At 51.3% G+C, this 22,195-nt stretch overlaps 1 protein-coding gene across 1 annotated transcript in view; it reads left to right on the top strand.

Annotated features, from left to right (window-relative positions):
• Window positions 1-22,195, top strand: part of SHANK3 (SH3 and multiple ankyrin repeat domains 3) — a 658,681-nt gene that overhangs the window by 614,421 nt on the left and 22,065 nt on the right. The window contains exons 19-21 of the mRNA XM_074942807.1: window positions 819-946; window positions 2,608-2,713; window positions 12,484-14,809. Coding sequence (XP_074798908.1) covers window positions 819-946; window positions 2,608-2,713; window positions 12,484-14,809 — 2,560 coding nt within the window. The remainder of the gene's footprint in view (window positions 1-818; window positions 947-2,607; window positions 2,714-12,483; window positions 14,810-22,195) is intronic.

Genomic DNA, 22,195 nt, shown 5'->3' with positions numbered 1-22,195 from the left:
CTTAAAGCAAAAACGATTGGCCTAGCAATGCCAAACATGGCTCGTTCTGCTGTCCTCAGTGAGCACTGCTGCCTTTGCCCGGCCGGTACAATCACTCTGGAATTGTTCCATGTGCTGCTCTTGAACCTCTGAGATGTCTATGTTCTTTATAGACGCTGCAGCCGTGACATTCAAAACTCTCCGCGTTTCCTAAAGCTTCTGTTTGGCTCGCCAGCCTTACAGGGTTTAGGACATGAGCAGCCACAGACTGGAGGCGTAGAGGCCCATGTTCAACAGCCGGGCTGGACAGAGTCTAGACGTTTGTACATGCCTCATGGGCGCTGGCCGAGCCTGACAGCCACCTGGACAGTCATTCTTTTCAGGAGACATATTTCAAAAATTGAAAGTATTTCCTAGAGTAGACAAAGGGCATCACTGGGAATGTAGGGAAAGGAACTGCAGCAACACGTGGCAGTTAAAAACGCAACCCAACCCGGATGTTGGCCAGCCAGAAATTGTAAACTAGGTGAAACTTTAGAAGTTCCTGTTGTTTGGAAGGGCGGCAATACCGACGTGGCCTGGGCAGTGAGTGACGGAATGGGGCTGCTTCCCTCCGGATGGGGGCAGCGGCACTCACACCTGAGCCCGTACCTGGATGTAATGTAGGCAAATGACGGGGGTGGGGGCTTCGTTAGGATTGCAGGACTTAGTGCGAAGGAGGAGAGTGAACAGCAGCCGCCACAAACTCAGTCTCCACCCGATCTGTGGCCCATCCCCAAGTGCAGAGTTCAGCCTGTCCCCTGCCACACACTGATTTGGCTTTATGTCTGAATTTCCAGAGAAACTGGATGAGATCTTGGCAGCAGCTGAGCCCTCGCTGAGAGCAGACATTGTCGAAGCAGATTCCAGGGCAGCCACTGTGAAGCAACGACCCACGAGCCGGCGCATCACGCCAGCGGAGATCAGTGTGAGACAGGAGGGCGTCTGGGCGTGGGAGGGGGTTCTGCTTACTGGCGTCCAGCAAGGACGGCAAGTGTTATGACAAGCATCTAGCTGTGGGGCAGCAAACAGCAAGGGTACAAAGGAGCCAGAGCAGGGAGACGTTTTCTTGGGATGGAATGGGGAGGGGGTGGTAGGTCAGCTGAGAGGACATGGGTGGGCATAGTGAGTGGAGGGAGGCCAAAGAGGTTGCAGGAGAGAGGGGGATGGGAGATGGGGCAGTGGGCTCATGGGGGGATGCTAGAGAGATTGCAGAGGGGAGGAGATGGGGGAGCAGATGGGGTAGGGGGGTCGTGGAGTGCAAAGGGGAGGCAAGAGGTTGCAGGGGAGATGGGGGAGCAGAGGGGAGGCCAGAGGTTGCAGGGGAGATGGGGGAGCAGAGGGGAGGCCAGAAAGGTTGCAGGGGAGATGAGGCCCAGAGGGGAGGCCAGAGGGTTTGCAGGGGAGATGGGGGGGCAGAGGGGAGGCCAGAGGTTGCAGGGGAGATGGGGGAGCAGAGGGGAGGCCAGAGAGGTTGCAGGGAAGACGGGGGAGCAGAGGGGAGGCCAGAGGTTGCAAGGGAAATGGGAGAGCAGTGGGGAGGCCAGAGGTTGCAGGGGAGATGGGGGGCCAGAGAGGAGGCCAGAGAAGTTGCAGGGGAGATGGGGGGCCAGAGAGGTTGCAGGGGAGATGGGGGGCCAGAGGGGTTGCAGGGGGTCATGTCCAGGATGATATCGGGAAGGCCAGTGGCCATGCTGGGTGTGACGGGGAGATGGACGGTGAGGCCGTGCAGGTGGCAGGGAAGACAGTGCTCCAGGTCTGTCTGGCGTGAGAGCGCAGGCTGGCTGCAGCATATCAGGGCACCTGGGGGTTGAGTCTGGGATTTCGGGAAGATGATAAAGGAGGGAAGACAGTCCAAGAGGTGATTGGAGCAGGAGTGAGGACTCAGGCTCCGGAGATGAGGCAGGACAGGTCATTGGGGCTAGTGGAGGACTCCAGATAAAAGAAGGGCAAGAGAGAAGTCCGAAGCCTGAGGCGGTTTTAGACAGAGGATCTCAGAGACTGGAGCAGACAGAGACGTGGCTGAGGCGCTGGGGAAGTGCCCTGTACCGTCACTGCAGGGTGAGGTGTTGCAGTGCAGCGGTGAAATGGGCACGTGGGAGGGAGGCGCGGCTAATGGCCGAGGGTTTCGAGACGTTCTTGAGGGAGAAGAGAGTCAGAGACAGAGGTCGGGCGTGCGGGGGAGAGTGGGCCCCTGAGGCTGTGAGCTTTGCGCCGTACATTTGCTATAAGCTCTACGGATGCGGCTTATTTCCATTACGCTCCAGGGACCGCAGCCTGCTCCCAGTGAAATCAGTGAGGCTTTGGCTGTTGGCCTCAGTGGGAGCCAAGAGGGAAGGGGATGCATCTCCCCTGGACTGTTACGTTAGCGAATGCTCGCCACCCCATGCTGTATGAAGGCCCCGCTGCGCAGGGCACTGCACGCACACAGCAAGAGACGAGCCTTCCCCAGAGTTCAGGCCTGACCTCAGTGCCCCGCTCGTCCTTCACACCACGTAGCAGAGTTGGACGGTGCTGAGGTTGAAGTTTTGTTTCTGTTCAGTGGAGTCCGGTGTCAGAGTGACGTTCCCATCTTTGTTTCTTTCCTAGTCACTATTCGAACGCCAGGGAATGGCAGCTCACTCGGGAGTTCTCCCAGGGGCCGAGAAACCCCACGTGTCCCTACGCAAAGGAATGCCCCGGACAAAATCTGTAGGTAAGGCAAACTGCAGGACGGTCCGTTCTTAGAGACAGGGTGAGCTCTGGGAAGGGTCTGCTGCAGAACACGAGAGCTTCACGAGCCAGCAGATAACACACTCCTCCAGCACCTTCCATCCCAGGAGCTCAACAGTCTGGTCAGATACTAATGACAGAGCTCACACCCCTGGAGGAGGTCGGAAGATATCAGCATCCCGTTCCCCAGGAAGCCAGGCCCAGGAGTGAAATGGCTGTGTGGTACAGCTCTGTCCGAAGGGCCCAGGGCCAGGCCCGAAGCCCTGTTGTGCTACAAGGACGTTACTGTGAGGCTAAAAGAGGAGTTGCTCCTGCTGGCGCTGAAGGGGCTGTCACATCTCATGTCTGCTGTGGATTGGCGCAGAGGGGGACCTGTAACCCACACGCACCCTGGTCCAGAGAGTGTACAGTCCAGATCAGTGGTCCCCAAACTTCCAAGGGTTGTGCCCCCCCAACTCCTGTCCACACCCCTCCCTGGAGCCGGGGCCGTAGCCTGGAGGGTGGGGACACGGATGGGGTAAGCGGGCCAAGGCTGGGGCCGCAGCTGCGGGGGTCTGGGGCCAGGAGCAGGACTGCACCCAGGGGCCAAGGCTGGGGGCGAGGACAGATCCACAGACGGGCTGTGGTGAGGGCTGGCAACCGGACCCGTGACCAGGTGCAGCTCTGTTCCTGGTCTCCCCCCAGCCTCAGCCCCAGGCCGGAAACAGAGCCAGGGCCAGCAGCTAAAGCTCTGGGCCGGTGCAGGGCTGGTAGTGGAGCCATGCCAAGGCTGGGCACGGGGCCGGGAGCTGGGGATGCGGCTGGGGGAGGGATCAGAGCAGAGCTGGTGGTGGGGAGGGGCTGGGTGGCGCTCCCTCCCTGCCCCCCGAGAGGGCTGGCCCGGGCCCTTCTGCGCCCCCGCAGATGTTCCTCCAGCCCCAGAGACCAAAGCAGGCTCTGGCTGGGGGGTACGACTCAGGAGCTAAGTGATCCAGGTGGTGGCAGGAGAAGCATGTCAATTCCATGTCTGTTTTTGTCTTTTTCTCTGGAATTATGAATATATTTGTTTTATTTCTGTGCTAAACCCTTCGTTTTGGGGACTTGGGGGCAGTCAGGTTTGGAGTGGGGGAGAGGAGGGGTTGTTGGATAAGAGAGAGAAGCTGAGGGGGAAGGAGGTAGAAAGGAGAGAGAGGAGAGTAGTGGGTACCATATAACAGGTACCTACAATAACCTGGATCCATCCCTGTGACTAGGGACAAGAGAGAAAGTCAAGTCTCTCTTACCAACACTCCTGTGTGTTACATCCTGATGTATATGCTGCCAGAAGAAAACATGCTCTTTGGCAAAAATGGGAGCAAATGAACGACCGGAACCTCCCAGTCAGGAAAGGAGCCTGGCAGAAAATTGAAGGATGTGGTCGCAGGACTCCCAGATCCTCCTGCAGGCAAGTTACATTGCAAAGAAGTGCGAGGGTGCAATCCTGCCTGGTGCGCTGTGTGGCTGTTCAACAGGTGGAGAGAATCTACAGCACACCCTCGTGGAGGCATGAAGAGGAGTGCAGATTGCTAGACAGAGCCATTCACATATGTCAGATACCCTGTGTTCCACCCCAGAGCGTCACGCAGGAAGGGCTTGTTTTCTTTACCAGGAACCAGCTACGCAGTGAGACCGTTGGCCATTATGTTTCCGACCTGTGTAATACGCTAAGGCATATGAATATGAGCAATTAAATAGTGGACCAATTGGAGACTAAGTTATTGTGGTTTAACAACTAGGTCAAAGCAAGAAGTGGACTTGCCTTTGCCAGAAACAGGAGATATTTACAGGACTAGCGAAAACTGCTTTTCACCGGAAAGTGGTAACAAGCGGAGAATGACCTGCAGTATAACCAGGTTAAACACACACACCATGGTACAAGGACAGAATACAGAGACCAGATTTGTTTGCAGTAAATGTGGAAGCAATCACAACACTGTGCTAAGTATCCAGTGTGCAGGGGGTGCAGTGCAAAGCATTCAGTGAAAGCAGCCATGTTACCAAAGTATAGCTGAGCCCGAATTGCAAAGAAATACAAAATAAGTTCATGAGCATACAGCCGAAGGACAAAGCGATGATGATGATGAAGAAGAAGAAGAAGAAGATGGAGCAGAAAACAGAATTCTTGGCTGGGTCCCATAAGAGATTTACAAGGCAAGATTCTACAACTGATGGGGGTTATTCAGCACTGGAAATAAATGAATAAAAAGTAAACTTCAAAATAGATCCTGGAGCTGAGTGCAACATAATCACAACAAGCTTATACAGAATTAATTGTGACTGCCCAATGTTAAAATTAAAAAATGTGCTTCTTTCATTTAATGGACATGAAATTAGCCCCCGTGGCAATGCCTCAGGGGAATGTTTATATAAGAACAGGTTTCAGAGTAGCAGCCGTGTTAGTCTGTATTCGCAAAAAGAAAAGGAGGACTTGTGGCACCTTAGAGACTAACCAATTTATTTGAGCATAAGCTGTAGCTCACGAAAGCTTATGCTCAAATAAATTTGTTAGTCTCTAAGGTGCCACAAGTACTTGTTTTCTTTTTATATAAGAACAGGTTACACATGTTCTCATGTGGGCTTAAGCTGAAGAGCAGTATGCAAATACGGATGATCAAATGTGTATATAACTTGTCTTCAAAACAGGATGCCACAGATATCTAAGAATTGGTTGAGGTGTTTAATGGATGGGTATGCAATAAGGATATAATACATCACGTTAGCGTAGATCCTAAAGTGCCACCAAAAATACAGGTATGAAGTACCATTAGCACTGAGAAAGTGTAAAAGCTGAACTTGGATGGTAAAATAAGATATTGGAAGCAAATACAGGCACCAGCTGACTGGGCTAAGAGTATGATCTCCATAATAAACCAAACAAGCCAAGGATTTGCATAGATCCAAAAGATTGGAATAAGGCCAGGTGAGATGCAGCACCATGAGAGGAGGCCACAGCAATTAAGCATGCAAGAGTATTTTCAGTTTTGAATGCAAGCCAAGACTTTTAGCAGGTCTGACTCGATAAAGGACGTGTAGAAGTCTGTGCCACCAACTCTCCTTTTGGTAGATACATGTTTAGATTACTTCCTTTTGGGGTTGCCTCACCACCTGAGGAGACAAAAGCATAATGCCTCAGATCTCTGGGGATCTGGGTGGGGTGGAAGTGCTTGCTGATCTGCTGATTTGGGGAAAAAAAAGATCAGTAATACACTGAAAGACTGTAAGGTTCTGCTCTGTGCCAAAGAAAACCTATTTAAAGTGAAGAGAAACAAATACCAGACGGGGCTAAATCTGAGCACAACTGAATAGGAACGTAAGAGCCGCCACACTGGGTCAGACAAAGGTCCATCTAGCCCAGTATCCTGTCTTCCAACAGTGGCCAGTGCCAGGTCCTTCAGAGGGAATAAACAGAACAGGGAATCATCAAGTGATCCATTCCTTGTCCACTCCCAGCTTCTGGCAAACAGAGGCTAGGGACACCCAGAGCATGGGGTTGCATCCCTGACCATCTTAGCTAATAGCCATTGATGAACCTACGCTCCTTGAGTACAAGCCAAGAAGGGTGAAGGCAGTTGTACAAATGGAAAGGTCCCCAAAACGGGGGTCGTACAGAGATTCCCATGCACGTTCATACATCTAAGCTAGTTCATCCCTAATACGTCACAGTGAAGCGCTCCATTCAGAATGCTGCTTGAGGACAGTACAGAATGGTCCAGGAATGCCTGGCAAGAGGAAAGTTTTGGGGAATTAAAAGCAAGTTGGCAAAGAAGCACCGGTACTGAAATACTTTGAGATTCAAGATGGGTAAGGTAATACTTTTTATTGGACCAACTTCTTCTGTTGAAAGAGACAAGCTTCCAAGCTACATAAAGCTCTTCTTCAGAGCCGAAGATCTTTGCTGATGCAAACTTAAATGGGTTCGGGACAATCCTGCAAAATGGTCACCCGGAGGCAGATGCTTTCAAACCACTGACACACACATGTTCACACCGAAAGAGAAATGCTAGCCATTGGTTCTGGTGTGAGCCGTTTTGTGAAAATGCTTATGGCTAGTAATTGTTTGAGATAGGATCAGGTCATAGGCAGCTGGGAAATGTTGTAAAAATCATTGTGCAAAGCACCACCCAGACTCAATAAGTGATCATAAAACTGCAAAAATAAGCATTAAAAATGAAATACAGACCCAGAAAGGAGCTCTCTATAGCAGACATGCTTTCAAGAGTGCCTGTAAATAGGGAAAGCAGAGAATTGCAGAAAGAGGACCTGGGAAGAGGATTTGTGTGTTTCAGACATCTGAGGCATCTTTTCATAAGCCTAGAGTTTGAGTTCTCTGGGACGACTGTCCTGTTTGTACAGTGCCTAGGACAATGAGGCCCTGAGACCTAGTCAGGGCTCCTGGCACTACTGTCATACCAGAGATAATACACACAACATGAGGTTGGAAATGCTAAATATGATCTGCACCACCCACCTGGGCCTGGAGAAGTTTGAGCAGAGATGTCCAATTCTGGCCTGTCATGGGGACAGCTATCAAAAATATGGTATATAAGTGTGAGCAGATACAAGGAGTGAAGCCACACGTGATTCCCGATCACCCTTAGTCCAAGGCTGGCACAGATGTATTTGAATTAAATAGGAATAATACTTTGTATTAGTGAACTGCTACTCAGATTTGTGTGAATTCAGCTGTTCAACGGCTCATTGAGTAGCAGTGTGTGCTGGCAATCACAGGGGCCTCACCATGGAATTCCAAGTGAGCTAGTAAGAGCTATTAGACCACAGTTCAGAAGTGTCTTATTTCAGAAATTCTCTTTGATCTCTCAGTCCAAGCCCACCCTGACAAGCCCATGCCTTGCACAGGCAAACATGTTAGTGGAAAAAACAGTACAAAGAGCAACGAACTTGTTGATCAATAAAGAACCCTGGTGGTTTCAAGGGATCCATAATTAGCACTGTTAGACTCTCCCAGCACACCTTACAGCTAGAGCTGACGATTAGAATCTCCGGCTCAAGACTCATGGACGAAAACCTCAGTGTCAACATACAACAAGTTCCTTGAGCCAAAGAACTTGAGGGGTTTACAAAAGAGCTCTATATGCCTGGAAAGCAGAACAGAAGAAGAAGAAATGTTAGAGACTGTTAGATCCCAAGCCGTCTGCCCCAAGGTTATTTGTGCTAAGGGCCAGTCCTGCAGGATGGATCGACGACATCTAAATGAAACCAAAGAGGACACTGGCTCTACTTCCTGAGGACATTCATGATTTCAGAGGGAGTTAAGCATCTAAATACCTTTACAAGTTTGGCCCTTAGGCACTTAGAAGTTTAGGTTCCCTTGACTTGACTTAGGATCCGAAGGCCCTGATCATCAAAGGTCATTAGGTGGCCTTCCACCTATGCAGCTAGGCCCCCAGGCTAGGGGGAGAGACAGGCACCTAAGAAAGGGATCCTCAAAAGCCAGCAGGCTGCATGGGGAGCCACCTAAGCTAGCCAGGAGTGAAATGCTGAGGAGAGGGGCTTAGGTGCCCAAGCAGCTGACTGATGCTCCTGGCTGATGGACCAGAGAAGATACCTGTCTGTCTTCGGGCACCTCAGCTGTGAACTCCCTCCTGGAGTCAGGCACCTGAGCCCAGGCCAGCTGCTTAGGCAGCCCGTGCTCTATCAGCTGAAACAGCCTCTTCCATCTCTGTTTCCCTCTGTCCAGCTCGCCCTACCTTGTCCTGTGCCCCTACCTGTCTGTAACACAGGCTTGTGCATTGGTGGCCTGCATCCAGCCATCTCCCTGCAGAGTCTGAGAAGGGTTATGTCGTAGACGTGCTCAGAACACTCCAGCAGGATCAGGCCCTGCTGGTGAGACCGATGGCATTGGTGTGAGCCAGGGCTCCAAGCTGCTCATGGGCTGTGGGCCAGCATCAACATTCAGGGAACTGATTGTTGGGAACGTAGGCACCCAGGGGATTTAGGTGCCTACAGGGTTAAATGGAGGCTGAGCGGCAGGTTTGAAAATTTCAGTGGTGCCTAAATGGTGGATTTAGGCACCTAAAGAGGCAGAGAGGTGCCTAAATAGCTTTGAGGATCATGTGCCTAAGTCAGTTCTGAAAAGGAGACTTAGTGCCTTAGATCTTGCAACACTGAGCCGAGTAGGACCTAGATACCTTTAAAATCTGGGCCCTGGTGTGTCTGTGGCTGACTTGCTGAGCTGTAAAAGGAGGGTGCTAATGCTGCCCTGCCTCAGGCGGTGTGTGGAGGACAAATGCAGCACATCACATACGGCGCTCAGTTACTGCGGAGCCAGGGGCCACGTCCCTAAGGCAGAGAGGGGCCCAAGCACTCTTGGCTCTTGCACCATCTAAGAAGGGAATGTGGCCAGTGGCAACTCAGCCCAGGCTTTCTGGTCGGCATCGGCCGAATTCTGTGAAGGAAGGAGTTGTGTGGTGGGTTTGGCGTGTGCTAGCCAAGCCTGGATTCCAGAAAGACCGTCCCAGATGGCGGTGATATTCAAGAAGATATTCCTTGCAGTGCTCTGTGCTGGGTTCTGGACCTCTCAATTATCTGTCTTTCTGGGTTTTTATCTGAGGGCCCAGAGCATTGCTTTCTCTTAGGATTACTACAAGCTAGCTGGAGTGTGACCCATCACCGCTTGGCCACCTTCTCACTGAAAAGGGGCAGAGCTCTGTTTTTGCCTAGGAGAAGCTGGGGGTCTGTCTGTGTTAGGGGTATATTTCTTGTATTGCCTGTGATCGTATCCAGAATAAAGATCAGATCACGTCTGTGACTGTCTCCGGTCAGCAGTTCAGAGGCATTATCTATCTGGTGCGGAAGTCTAGGGGATTCCAGCACCATGCTGTTTGGTCTGCCTGTTAGGAATACCATGGTTAGTTTTGTCTCTGCCGTCCCAGAGCAGGTGGATGCATTTCCAGGACTCATGTTCCTGGTGGGGCTTTTCCTGGGTTTGATGTCAGACTCGAATACTATGCCTACTCCTCCAGATTCTCCTTTCCCCATTCCATACATTTCACTTCTGGGATTATAAAGGAGGGAGTATCTTGGGAAGGAGGTGGGCCAGCCTGGGGTCTGTGGTATCGTCAAGCCACACCTCAGGCACACAGGCAAGGTCTACGTTTTTCTTTTCAGGTCTGATTCTCCTGAGGTATCTGGAGATAGTCTTCGCCCCTTGGCCTTTTCTGGACTCTTGAGGATTTGTCCACTTTGACCCAGGCTCATTACCCTGTTGGGCCTTTTATACCTTGACCTAAGTGGCCCATCTGACATCAGCTTTCTTATGCCCTTCCTTGTAATGGACTTCCTACTAAGAAGTTACTGTGTAGACATGCTGTATCTTAATCTACCCTTCCCTAGACTGGCAAAGGGATACAACTACTGCTTCTCAGAGAAAGGTGTCCTCTACTTTGAACTAGAGCATGAGCCATCTGAGTCAGATGAAAAGGGGGAGTGGAGGAACCTGGCCCCAGTCCCAGACCAGTGTTCTCTGTCTTCAGTGACCACTGCCTTCTCTTCTCCTACTCATGACTGTGAACAGCTTCAGAAGTTGCTGGTTTGTCTGACAGAAGCACCTCAACTTACATGTTAGGCGTCAGGGAAAGATCCCACAAAGACAGTTGGAAGTTTCTATTCCCTATCAGAAATGGAGGCCTGGAACCAGCTGGGGATATTTGGAGCCCATGGGCCCATAATGCAACAAAAAGGCTAGTAACTGGTGGTTCGGGATGCAGAAGGTGAGGGATCAGAGCCAGGGACAAGATTGCACAGCTATCAGTACAGGCGTATGCTCAGCATGGATGTTCTTCTTGTTGGCTTATTTGTTTTCCATAATAGATAATATAAATAAATGAAATGAAGTAAAATGATTTGGTTGGCGCCCGCGTTTTGGCATCACAGTAGAAATGGGCTGTGGAAGATCAGAATGAGGTGAGGGGAGCATCACGGTGAACCAGCTCAAAAAGGGCAGTGCAGAAAGGCATGAAGCAGGCTGTGGGGAAGTGGATGCCTGAGGCATCAGACTTGGCATCATCAGCAGAGCGTGCAGGGCCATGCGATGAGGAACGAGTGTGGATAAGTAGATGGGGTGCAGTTCTACAGGGCGTAGAAGGCAGCACAGTGGCGCTGTGTTGGAATGGTGGGTGGGGACAGAATGGAGAAAGTGTTTTGTCTCCCACCCTCCTTCCCCTTCCCTTTCCAGGGATCCATCTGAGCCCTGGGCACTTTCTCTCTAGCGTGGAAGCCACAGAAGAGATTCCTGAGCAGTTTGAAGGGGATACATGTCATCCCTGGCACTTGTCGTAGCCTTGTGGCGAAGGCACTTGGCCAGGCACCCAGGAGAGCTGGGCTCAAGCCCCAGCTCTTCCGCCAACTCCCTGAGTGACCTGGGGCGAATCACTGACTCCTGCTGGGCCCCTCTCCCCATCTGGGCCATGGAGTTAATGAGGCTTCTCCGCTCTCCTTGGAAAACGAAATGAGACGTCAGCACAGGAGATGGACATAAAATATAGAAGTGCGCGGGGGCTGAAAGGAATAGAAGCAGGTGTTTAAAATACAAATGAAACAGAAATGAGTGGGCATGGGGTGAACGCTCCTAGGGCTCGTCTGCCCAGAGAGTTAGTGCCTGGCAAGCTGGGGTGTTAATCAGTAGCTCACCAGCCTTTGGGCTCACTGGAGCGCAGTGAAGTTGCCTGCCCAGCGCAGTACGCAGCTGCCTTAGAAAAGCAGAACAGGATGCAAAATAATAGAGAAAATAACTGACATGCCAGGCCGTGGCGCGCCCTCATCTTCGGTGCTCACCCAAGACTGGTTACTCACATTGAGGAAGATCTAGCTGAGGCTGACCAGAGCCAGGAAGGCAAATGATGATTTGAGGTGTAAGGTGGGGTTGGGGTAGGAGGGGCCAGATTCACAGGGGAGACCAGGAAGAGTCTAAATTGGTGTAACTCACATCTTCTTTTGGCCCCCTGAGTGTACACGGTACATCAGTTTACTCTCCCCAAGACTGTCTTTTGCCAGCCCAGGCGCTGATATCGTTCTTTTGAGTGGTACCTTAGCCTGAAAACAGTCTCACTGAGTATTCAAAACACTAGAGTAGTGGAGAGAGACATTGGTCCGTAGTTATCAATCTATTTACCAGCACAGAAGGCAGATCCCTTGGACACATTCCCCTGAGTTTCAATATGTGTAATTCACTCCCAGGGAGGAGAAGTGGGGACAAGATAGAAGTGTGGCAGGGCAAGCAGCAAAATGGGAGGGGGCAGGTGAGAATGTACATTGTAGCAGCCACCCCTGGCTCTAATCAACCCCCACCACCTTCTGGCTGCCTTCAGTGAAGCTCCCGTGCACCCTGGTATTTGGTGACTACGTCCAAGGACTCTGTGTCTAATTACAGCATCTCTGGATTTGGCCCTGGGATTATTTAGCCTGGCCAGGGAAGAGGTGGAAAGGACTGACTGAGGGATTTATAATAAATTGATGAAGAACATAGTGGGAGCCAGTCATTGCCTGCCCTGCACCCTGTCTCGTCAAACAGGGGAGCAAGCTGCGAAATTAGTGGCTAGTCATGTAGCATAAAGATGAGGAGGGTCGCTTCTAAACTAGAAATGCAGTGGGAAGTGGAATCCCGCACTAGGGCACCAGACCTCCAGCTTGCAGTGCCCAGGGAAAGACTGAATTCTCAGCAGGCCCCATCTCCCTTTGTTCTGGGATTCTGACTTTGCTGTTCTTCTGGTTTCCTAGGTGAAGATGAGAAACTTGCTGCTTCCTTTATGGATGGGAAATTTCCTCGGAGCACGTCAATGCAAGACACCGTCAGGGAAGGGCATGGAATCCCACCCCCACCTCAGACGGCTCCACCCCCTCCTCCATCTCCATATTACTTTGACACAGGCCCTCCCCCATCCTTCTCCCCACCTCCACCTCCGGGAAGGGTTTATGATACCATAAGATCGAGCTTTAAGCCAAGCCTGGAAGCCAAACTCCATGGCCTCCCCCAGGTTATCAGTGCAGCTGAGATGTATGACCAGGCAAGGACTTCCATCCCGTATCCTGAAAGGCAAAAGAGAGCCCGGTCCATGATAATCCTGCAGGACTCCTCTCATCTTCCTGTAGAGCCAACAGAGATCCCCCGGCCTGGCCCTTCCGCCACACCCCCAGAGAAGCTGAAAAGGAAAGGGCGAGTGATTGATAACCCTTACGCCAACATGGGTCAGTTCAATGTGAGCCTGTTTGCTCCCACCAAGCCCCAGAGGAAGAAGAGCCCTTTAGTGAAGCAGCTGCAAGTAGAGGACGCTCAGGAAAGAGCAGCTTTATCCATCACAGGAGGCTTTACGCGGGAGCCCTCTCCCACACGCCGGAGCCATCGCATGAGTGGCATCGAGTATCAGCACCATGCTGGCATCGCTCAGGTCGACCCCTCGAGCATCCCTTTTGCCACTGCCATAGCTGGAGTCATGAAGGACAGAGAGCGTCGTCTTGATGAGAGGCGGAAATCCACTGTCTTCCTCTCGGTTGGGGCCATTGAAGGGAGCCCCCCCAGCATCGACATGCCATCCCTGCAGCAGTCCAGGTCTATTGATGAGCGGTTGTTAGGAAGCCGAGATGTACTGCTGCCTTCACCTGTCTCAGCTTTAAAGCCATTAATTAGCAGCTCTTCCTCAACGTTCATCCACCCGCTCACAGGAAAGCCCCTAGATCCAAACTCGCCCCTGGCGCTTGCGCTGGCCGCAAGGGAGCGAGCCCTGTCCACTCAAGTCTCATCCAGGTCGCCCACCCCAATCCAGAGCCCAGATTCAGACCGAGCAGCACCCCTGTTTGTGGACATCCAAACCAAAGAACCAGAAAGGGGGGAGCTAGAGGGCCTAGTGTCACCTGCATATTCGCCCGGAGCCAAAGGGGCAGCAGGAGCTGCTCCTGGGACTTTGGCCCCTACAAAAAGCCACTGGGGGACTCCAACAACACTGAGAAAAGAGACTGAGACGAGAGCAGAAACACCTGTGAAAGAAGAGAAAAAACACGAAGACAAGAAATCTATGATCATTAGCATAATGGACACATCACAGCAGAAGACAGCCGGCCTCATCATGGTCCATGCAACAAGTAATGGCCAAGAGGAAATAGGACTTGAGATGAAGGAGGAGACACCAGATGTTCCTGAAGCAAGCGTGGAGCCAGCAGAGCTGCCCAAAGCGGAAACTGAGCCCAGCCCTGTGGGAAAGTCTCCGGTTAGTCCAGCATCTGACAAGACACTTGGTCAAGGAAGTTCAGAGGAGGAAGCGGAGCCCTACACAGTTACCCTCCCACCAGCTCAGCTGTCTTCAAGTGATGAAGAGACCAGGGAGGAACTGGCCAAGATTGGGCTGGTGCCTCCACCAGATGAGTTTGCAAATGGGGTACTAGTCACCACCCCTGGCACACCGATCAGCCAGCTGGCTACGCCTCGCACGCCATCCATGCCAGCGGCAGCCGTAGCACCTTCTGCCACTGGTGGAACACCCTCAGGGAAGCCCTCTGATGCCCCCGTAGCCCCAGAGTCTGCCGCAGACTCAGGAGTAGAAGAGGTGGACACCAGAAGTTCAAGTGACCATCACCTGGAGACCACAAGCACCATCTCTACAGTCTCCAGTATGTCTACATTGTCCTCTGAAAGCGGGGAGCCTACTGACACATACACTTCCTTTGCGGATGGACAAACTTTTATACTCGAGAAGCCACCAGTGCCTCCAAAGCCAAAACTCAAGTCCCAGCTCAGCAAGGGGCCAGTTACTTTCAGGGACCCACTTTTGAAGCAGTCTTCGGACAGTGAGCTCATCTCCCAGCAACATGCGGCTACTCTGGCTTCAGCCAGTGTTGGTCGGCCACGCTACCTCTTTCAGAGAAGATCCAAGCTATGGGGGGACCCCATGGAGAGCAGGCCAGTCCACGGGGCTGAGGATGACAAACCAACTGTGATCAGTGAGCTAAGTTCCCGGTTACAACAGCTGAATAAGGATACACGATCACTGGGGGAGGAACCTACCGGGCCCCCTTTAGATCCCGGGAAGAAATCACCTGTGGTCGCAGCACGGTAAGACTTATGCTGGTCAGGGGAGGGGATTGGTGCAGAGTGTAGGCACTCCAGGAAGATAGGGAAACTCATCAGCAATGGTGGCCTATAAATGTGCTGCATAATCACAAGATGCATTTTGAGGAACATTTCAGAGATGTCAGGATTCCTCAGCTGCATAGAGGAGAGAAAAGCTGAGACAGACACTCCTAGAAATTGTCATGTTTGGTTTTGGGGCATCTCCTTAATCCTGCCCACAAACACGGACCTTTCTCACTGTCTCCTTTCCTCTTCAAATTGCCTTTCTGTTGTTTCATGTTCCTTCTCTCTATGTCTTGAATCTGTTGTTAAATTGCTGTATCTGGTTGTGGGTTCCTCCTTCAAGTGTTTTCTCCTGAACAGTTAATAATTATTTGCATTTCTCTAGTGCCTTTTGTCCCAAAGGATCCCAAATGCTCTCAGACTAAGTACATAGGAATTGTGTAACCCGTCAGGGAAAGCAAGCCACGTCTGAGGTGGGATGTGGCAGCCTTTGAACAGGCCACAGGAACATTACGCACTACCTCTATAACACGAAATGCAAATTAATCCCGTATCCGACTGAAACTGCAGGGGGAATTTAGGCTGGCTGAAAGTTGGCGGGAAAAATGCCGTGTGAGTGCCCAGGGCCTCAGTTTTACATCACATCTGTCAACATTCCACCATCCATAACGCGGGTCTCCCTAGCACCATGACGCAGTCACCCATGCTCCTCCCTGCAGCACGGCCCCTCCTGTCACCACCCTGAGGCTTGGAGACTGTCACTGACTCAGAGGGGCGAACGCCCGCACTGCGGCATCCACACCACTGCCCACACTACCTGAGGTTTTCCTCTTCAGGTCTCTCATTCAAGGACAGACCTGGCCAGAAACTGAGCTCTGACAAGATTGCAGCCCCAGAAGACAGGGATAAGAAGCCCATAGAAGCTTCTTTCTCCGTCCCAGCTATGTTAGATTCCTTCATCCCCACAATGCCCAGGAGACACCCGCTCCCACCCACACGTCAGTGACCTCCATACTCCCTTAGTGGTATCAATCTCTCCCCATTCCTCACAGATCTCAAGGGACACCAGCCCACCTCCAGCTCCAGCCCGCCCCTGCCTACGCAGACTCCCAGGGACACAAGCCTCCCATAGCCCTGCCTCTTCCTTCAAGGGCCCTTAGTAGTGTCAGCCTCCCTATTCCCTGAGTCATGGCCACTGCCCACAGACCCTTCCTGATCCCCATGGTCCGCAAGTGACCCTGGCTGCCCACAGCCTCCCTGTGCTCCTGCCCTGCTCAGCTCCCTCCCGTGGGCCCAAGCCTGGATTTCTAGCTCAGACTTGGACTGTACTGGCGGAGCTGTACAGGGAAGGCCACACTGGCCTCTCCCCACCCAGCAGGTGAAATATCTCAGTATGCTGTGCTGAGGGCTTTGAGCATGACCAGCGCCTCTTCCCCCCACTTCTGCCCCCCTACCTTGCGTTCCCAGGGACACCAGCCGTCCTCTGTCTTCCACAGCCTGAGAGACACCAGCTTTCCCAGCCCCACATACCCCCTCGGATACGCCAACACCAGATAAACGCTCTGCGACCTCCGTTGCTCCCTGAGTGACAGCCTCTCTCCATCCCCCACATTCCCTGAAAAACACCATCCCCTCTCTTCCAGAGGGACCCTCACCCGTCACATTCCTCCCCTGTTCCACAAAGGCACTGAGATACCTGCTCACCCTCTGCCGCCCATGGGCCTTGAATGGCTGCAGCCTGCCTCTCCACTGTACCTGCCACCCGAGACACCAGTTCCCCTCTGCCCCAGCTCTGTCCATCCCCACGTATTCTGGGACACCAGACTCTTCTGACCGTCATGCTTCAAAAGATGCTGGTCTCCCATGCTCCCTGACAGACATCGTCCCAGATCCCAGCCCTTTTCCCAGAGAGCCCCTTCACTGTGCTCCGTGAAATCAGTTCCTGCACTGCAGTCTTCTGTTCCCCACGGCCCCTCAGTCCCATGCCCTGTGGAGAGCCGCCAGCACCCCGCCCTCCCCCACAATGTCACAGGGGGATGCTGCTCTTTCCCAGGCGTTTAGCGTCTTTTGCTGGTCTTGTAGAGTTAAATGTTTCTCATTCACTTTTTATGAAAGTTGTGGCCTTTCCTCTCTGAAATTTGGTGCACTTGGTGGGTGTCCAAGAACTGGAAATATTTCTCAGGAAGTCAGCTGTAAATAGGATATTCTAGAGTGATGTGAGGTGCTCTCTATCCTTGTGCTAATTCCTTCTCTTTTATTCAACTCCTGTCAGTTCAGAAATTAACGTAGAGAACAATTTACAAATATACAAATGCAGCCCACTTCCGCACACTTTCCAGTCCCTGTGCTTGGTTTTAAGAGAGAAATTGCCACCCGAAGCTTCCACAGCACACTACCCTTCAGTCCCTCCAGTACTGTGACGAAGGACAAGAGAAGCCGGACTAGCTAAATCTGCTGCTGCCACCACCAGTGACGGCCCTTGGATGAGCCTGGTTGCTGAAGAATAGCGAGGTCCCGCCTGCCAGAGATGACCCTGAGCCCACAGTTGCCACTGCTGCCGCCAGAAATGGCCTTTGGATCCTGCAGGGTTGCATAAGGGGAGTGAAGATGCTGCTGCCAAAACCTCTCGTGCTGCTGCTGGTGCTGTCGTCCTTGAGCTCCTCCTTGCTTCAGGAGGTGAATGAGGGCCATTTGTTAGGGGCCAAGCTGAAGCCAGGTCTCAAGGCGTTGCCCAGGAATCTCCCCGTGGTTTGAGAAAGACAGTGAGGTCGCTGCTCCCAAAAGCCATCCCAGCACAGCTGCTGCTATTGCCAGAGATTCTCATTAGACCAGAGCCCGGGGGGAGCTGGAAGAACGGCTGAGTAAGCGGACCCGATGGTGCACAGTTTTGTCTGTTCCTTATCCCATTAATTTCTGAGTATACAACAGGCAAACCGTGGTGCATTTCTCTTCCAGAGGTTTATAGAGTTCCTGGCTAGAGAGCTCCAGGGATGAAAGACAGAAACTGGGTTCTCTGACTGTGTCTCCTTGCAAGACAGGCTCCCCCAGGAGGACGTTTGATGAGAGTCACTGAAAAAGAGGTCAAGAGGCACTGATAATGAAGAGAACACAAGGTCCGAGTTAAGGCAATCAGTAGTGAGAATATTCCTTCTCTCCTCCCTCTTCTTAGGCCATTGCTGAATAGGGTGAGGAAGGTTGTGCTTGGCCAAACGTCGCATGCTCTATGCACAGATGAAGATTTTGGACAATAGTGGCAAAACGGCAGCGCTTCCCCGTCCACGGATGCAGCACACATCCTGCAGTACAGTGCTCAAAACGGCACCATAGGGTCTGGCAGGGGATCCTGGCAGAGCCATGCGGCAGCTTCCAGTCATGGAGTCTCGCTGGCATGTGTGGCACCCAAACTTTGCTCAACCCGCAACCACATTGGCAATTGCAAGGAGCCCATGGAGCCCAACAAGCACAGTATAAAGTTAGCTGCAGCCACCTTCATCTTTAATGTGGATGTGGCCCTTGGAGACGGCAGGTCCCAACATCCAGTGTTCTGAGCAGCAAAGAAACATACCAGTACCATGAAATAGCTGTGAGGTGAGTTAACTTCTGAGTTACCGTGTGATAGCCCCTAAGGCAACATGAGCCATCACACAGTAGCTCCGCTGGAGTGCCAGCCTTACATTAGCTGACGGAAGGGTTATGAAAAGCTTGCAACTGAAGGACGCTCTCTGGACACTACAGTGGAATCACTGTGTGACATGCGTTATCACAAGACAACTCCAAAGTTAACTCCTGATCCCTGAGTTCCTTGATCAGTGAGCGGTAGGCCTAGTAAGTCATAGCGAGCTGTGAAAAGGCAGCTGGAGACCTACATCCTAGCACCAGAGTCTGAAAGTATAGCCATACAGGGCAAATCTCACCTGTTACATGTACAACATTAAAACATATGTTTAAAATGGCATTCTCGTTTAATGTCCTTGTGTCATGTGACTCTGGCCGTGGCCATCCAGTCTCATCAGGGTTGTGCCATTCTCATTGGTTGTAGTGAACCTGGACCTAAACCTCCCACCTCTGCTGATCAGCTGTGCTGTAACCGTGGTCATCTGGACCTCAAGGCGTATCTGTGAACAAGTGTTCGACTCAAGCCAGGATTGTTCAATAGTGTCGACACAGTCTCAATTTTACGTGCCAGCTAATTCAGCGGAGAATCCGGGTTAGAGGGTTCTCTGCACAGGGTTTTGGTTCTTGTGTCTAAGCAACAACAGAACATGCCAGATGTATCGTTTGAAGCAAATTTTTAGATGCAAAACTGAGTTTTTCAGGTGCTGTTCTGGAAACCCACAACTGCTTTGTATTTCTACAGATCTGAAAGAGAGAGAGAAGAAAAATAAGCCCTTTAGGCATTTAGCTCCTAGGGTAAAGCTACCTCTTTCTATATACACTCATCAATTAATTCTGTTTCAGTCAAATGGTGTAACATTTCTGGTGTAAGCTTTCCGCCACTGCAGTTACAACCCCCTGTTTCCTTGTAGGCTTTTTGTCTCCTCATTATGTCTAAACTCATGCACAAAAAAGAACTGAAGTTTCATTCCAGAGCCAGGGCAGATTCCTATGGAGAGCTGATTGAGGGCCCAGGTTTGGTGTTTGTCAAGTCAAAGATGAAATTACATCCATTGTTCTCAGGCCCTTTCATAATGGGGATCCCCTGGTGTATAGGTACAATCGCACAACCACTTCTACTCCCGTTTGGAGAGAATGTGGCCTTTCCAAGTCAGGTTCTGAATCCAGTGCAGGAGTGCAGACAGGAGTGCCAGAATTAGGTGAAGTGAGAAACTAAATTCCTCCCCCAACCTCTCAGGAAGGTGGTCCCCCTAGGCTGGGAATAGGGTCCAATGGTGAAGTAGAACAGAGAATGCCGGTATTAGGTGAACAAATCTGTGTTCCCCTCCCTCCCCAGGAAAGGGTGGTCCCTCTGCCTCCTGGCGGGGCATGTGAGTTTGAGGAGTGTGGGAACAGCCTGCAATCAATTGAGCTAGAAACTGAGGCTCTGTCCAGAGCTGGATTGTGTTGGTGGAGCAGGCACTGTGAGTGTTAGTGCTAAGAACATCCCGCCCATTCAGCTGTGCTCTCTTCTTCTCACATAGGGCTGGATCCTGCACCATTGCAGATGGCGCAAAATTCCAGTTGACTTCAGTGGAAGCAGAATGGGCCCCGTATTCCCTTAGAGTCCATCCTTCACTTCAGGAGAGCCCCTGATGTTTGGCAATGTGGAGAAGCCCCTATTCATGGAGGCACACTTCAGTGTGATCACCCTAGCACCACATTTCAATTAGACACCTGCGGCTGGCCCGTGCCAGCTGACGCAGGATAAGGGGCTGTTTAATTGCTGTGTAGATGTTCTGGCTCTGGCTGCACCCTGAGGTCTGGGACCCTCCGACCTCACAGGGTCCTAGAGTCCAGCTTCCAGCCCGAGTCTGCCAGGAAAGGACAGCCGTGGGTGTCTAATTGCAGTGTAGACATACCCTCTGTGATCTGAAACTCAGTGTGGCCCAGCCCTCCCCTGCCTTGGTGTGTGTCAGAGGGATAATGCCTTGCTCATGAGCATACCCAAATGATAGGGAAATTGACCAGAGATCAAGCCCTAGAGTATTAAGGAGGCCATCTAGGTAAGAATGTTGAAACTCATCTTACCTGCAAACTTGCTGGGTGCTGGTATGTTGTTTTCCATGTGGTCCCTAAACTATGCCACCACCCAAAGGTGTTTTCAATGAGGCGGATGCTATGGCGCTCCTGAAACCAGTCTCTGTCTCCGTCGTTGAGGTTTCCCTTCTAGACCTGGCACTGCAGACAGCAGAAGAACGTGATACACATGCCCTGTAGGGACACAGCTGTGGAGACGCGGTATCGGGAGAGTATGGGCCATGTTTCTGGGTTAGTCGATGAAGAACTAGTGATTCGTTAATGGTTGTCTCCCCGCAAAGAAATTAGCCCTTTGATCCTGAGCAGACACACTAATCTGAAACCAATCAAAGATTTCCCTCCCTGGAAGAATGCGTGGGTTTGTGTTTTTTAAATGTTGATGTGCATTGCCTACAAGGAGACAGGGGCATTGTGGGTAATAAGTCTCAGCATGTGTTCATATCACAGCAAGCGCAGCTGGCTTCACCTCATCTGATCACTAACGTACTAATCACAGCTCATGCACCCATTACTCTGAGGAGTGAGTAGAAGAGCAAACCTTGACTTCAGCTCATTTATGCCCACTGGGTTATCACATAGGAATGAGTATCTCAAAGACGTTACCTACACATTGGTAAGAAACATACCCATGCCCCTGACAGATTATTTCAGTGTCAAAGTGGCCAGAAAAAGCAGGAATTAAACCTTACAAAGCTTATCCTCGGTGTTGATTTCAGCACTGAGAGCGTCCGGAGATGAAGTTTTGTTTTATACAAATTATTGCCTAGGTATAGGGGAATAGAGTCTCTGCTCCAGGGAGAAGACTGTTCCTGCCAACTTTAAAACTGGAAAGGAAAGTCACAAAAAGGAAGCTAAAGGAATTCAGGACTTTCCCGCTTCTAGATCAGCCTCCAAAGAGCCACATTTCAGCTGTAAGGCTATGGTCAAGGAACAGGTTGCCTAGCAGAACGTAGAAGCAGTCAATGTAGCAAGCTCCCTGCAAGCCACCTTAGAGTGGTTCTGTAGGAGTCCCACCATGTTCACTCAAACTCATTGTGTAGGTAGATTAAGAGATTGGCTTGAAGAGTCCCAGAGGTTGCATACATGGCGAATAGAAAAAAGCCCCTCTCCCGTCAGGAGAGGCTGGCCCTTGTAGAGGAGGGTTGAGGTCTCCTGTGGATTAAGGATTAGACCTGAATTCCCTTCTCACCACCAAAGGCAGATCTGAGGCACACGGGTGGGGCAGTAAGCAACGTTGCGGCAGCATTCAAGGTTATCATGGATGTTGTGTTTATAAGTCTCCTATTCCTAATGCAGATTTGCTGTTGTCCATGGTTTCGATTGAAATACAGATTTTGTTTCCTATTTTTCCCTGTTTCACCACTCTGCAGATTGTGACCAAGAGACACAGCAGTGTCAGGTGTCAGAAAGATTTTCACTTGACTTACAGGGGTTCTGCAGTCATGTCATGGTGTTTGAAATTGCCCAAGGAAAGCTAGGGAAGCCGTTTCATGCCCAGACCCTTGTACGTTAAAAGAATGGGAGGGACATTTTTCAAAAAGAGCTTGGAAGTCCTCTTGCTCTTCTACTTCATTCTAGCAAGCATAGCAAAGTTGTTACTGTGACATCCAGCTGGGACAGCACTCTCTTTAGAAACCCACTAAAACCCAGAGATGTTCACTAGGGGAATGG

The sequence above is a fragment of the Natator depressus genome, chromosome 1 (genome assembly GCF_965152275.1).
Source record: "Natator depressus isolate rNatDep1 chromosome 1, rNatDep2.hap1, whole genome shotgun sequence".
Classification (NCBI taxonomy): Eukaryota; Metazoa; Chordata; order Testudines; family Cheloniidae; genus Natator; species Natator depressus.
The sequence above is the reverse complement of the archived record's forward strand: the minus strand, read 5'-3'. Positions and strand labels throughout refer to the sequence as shown.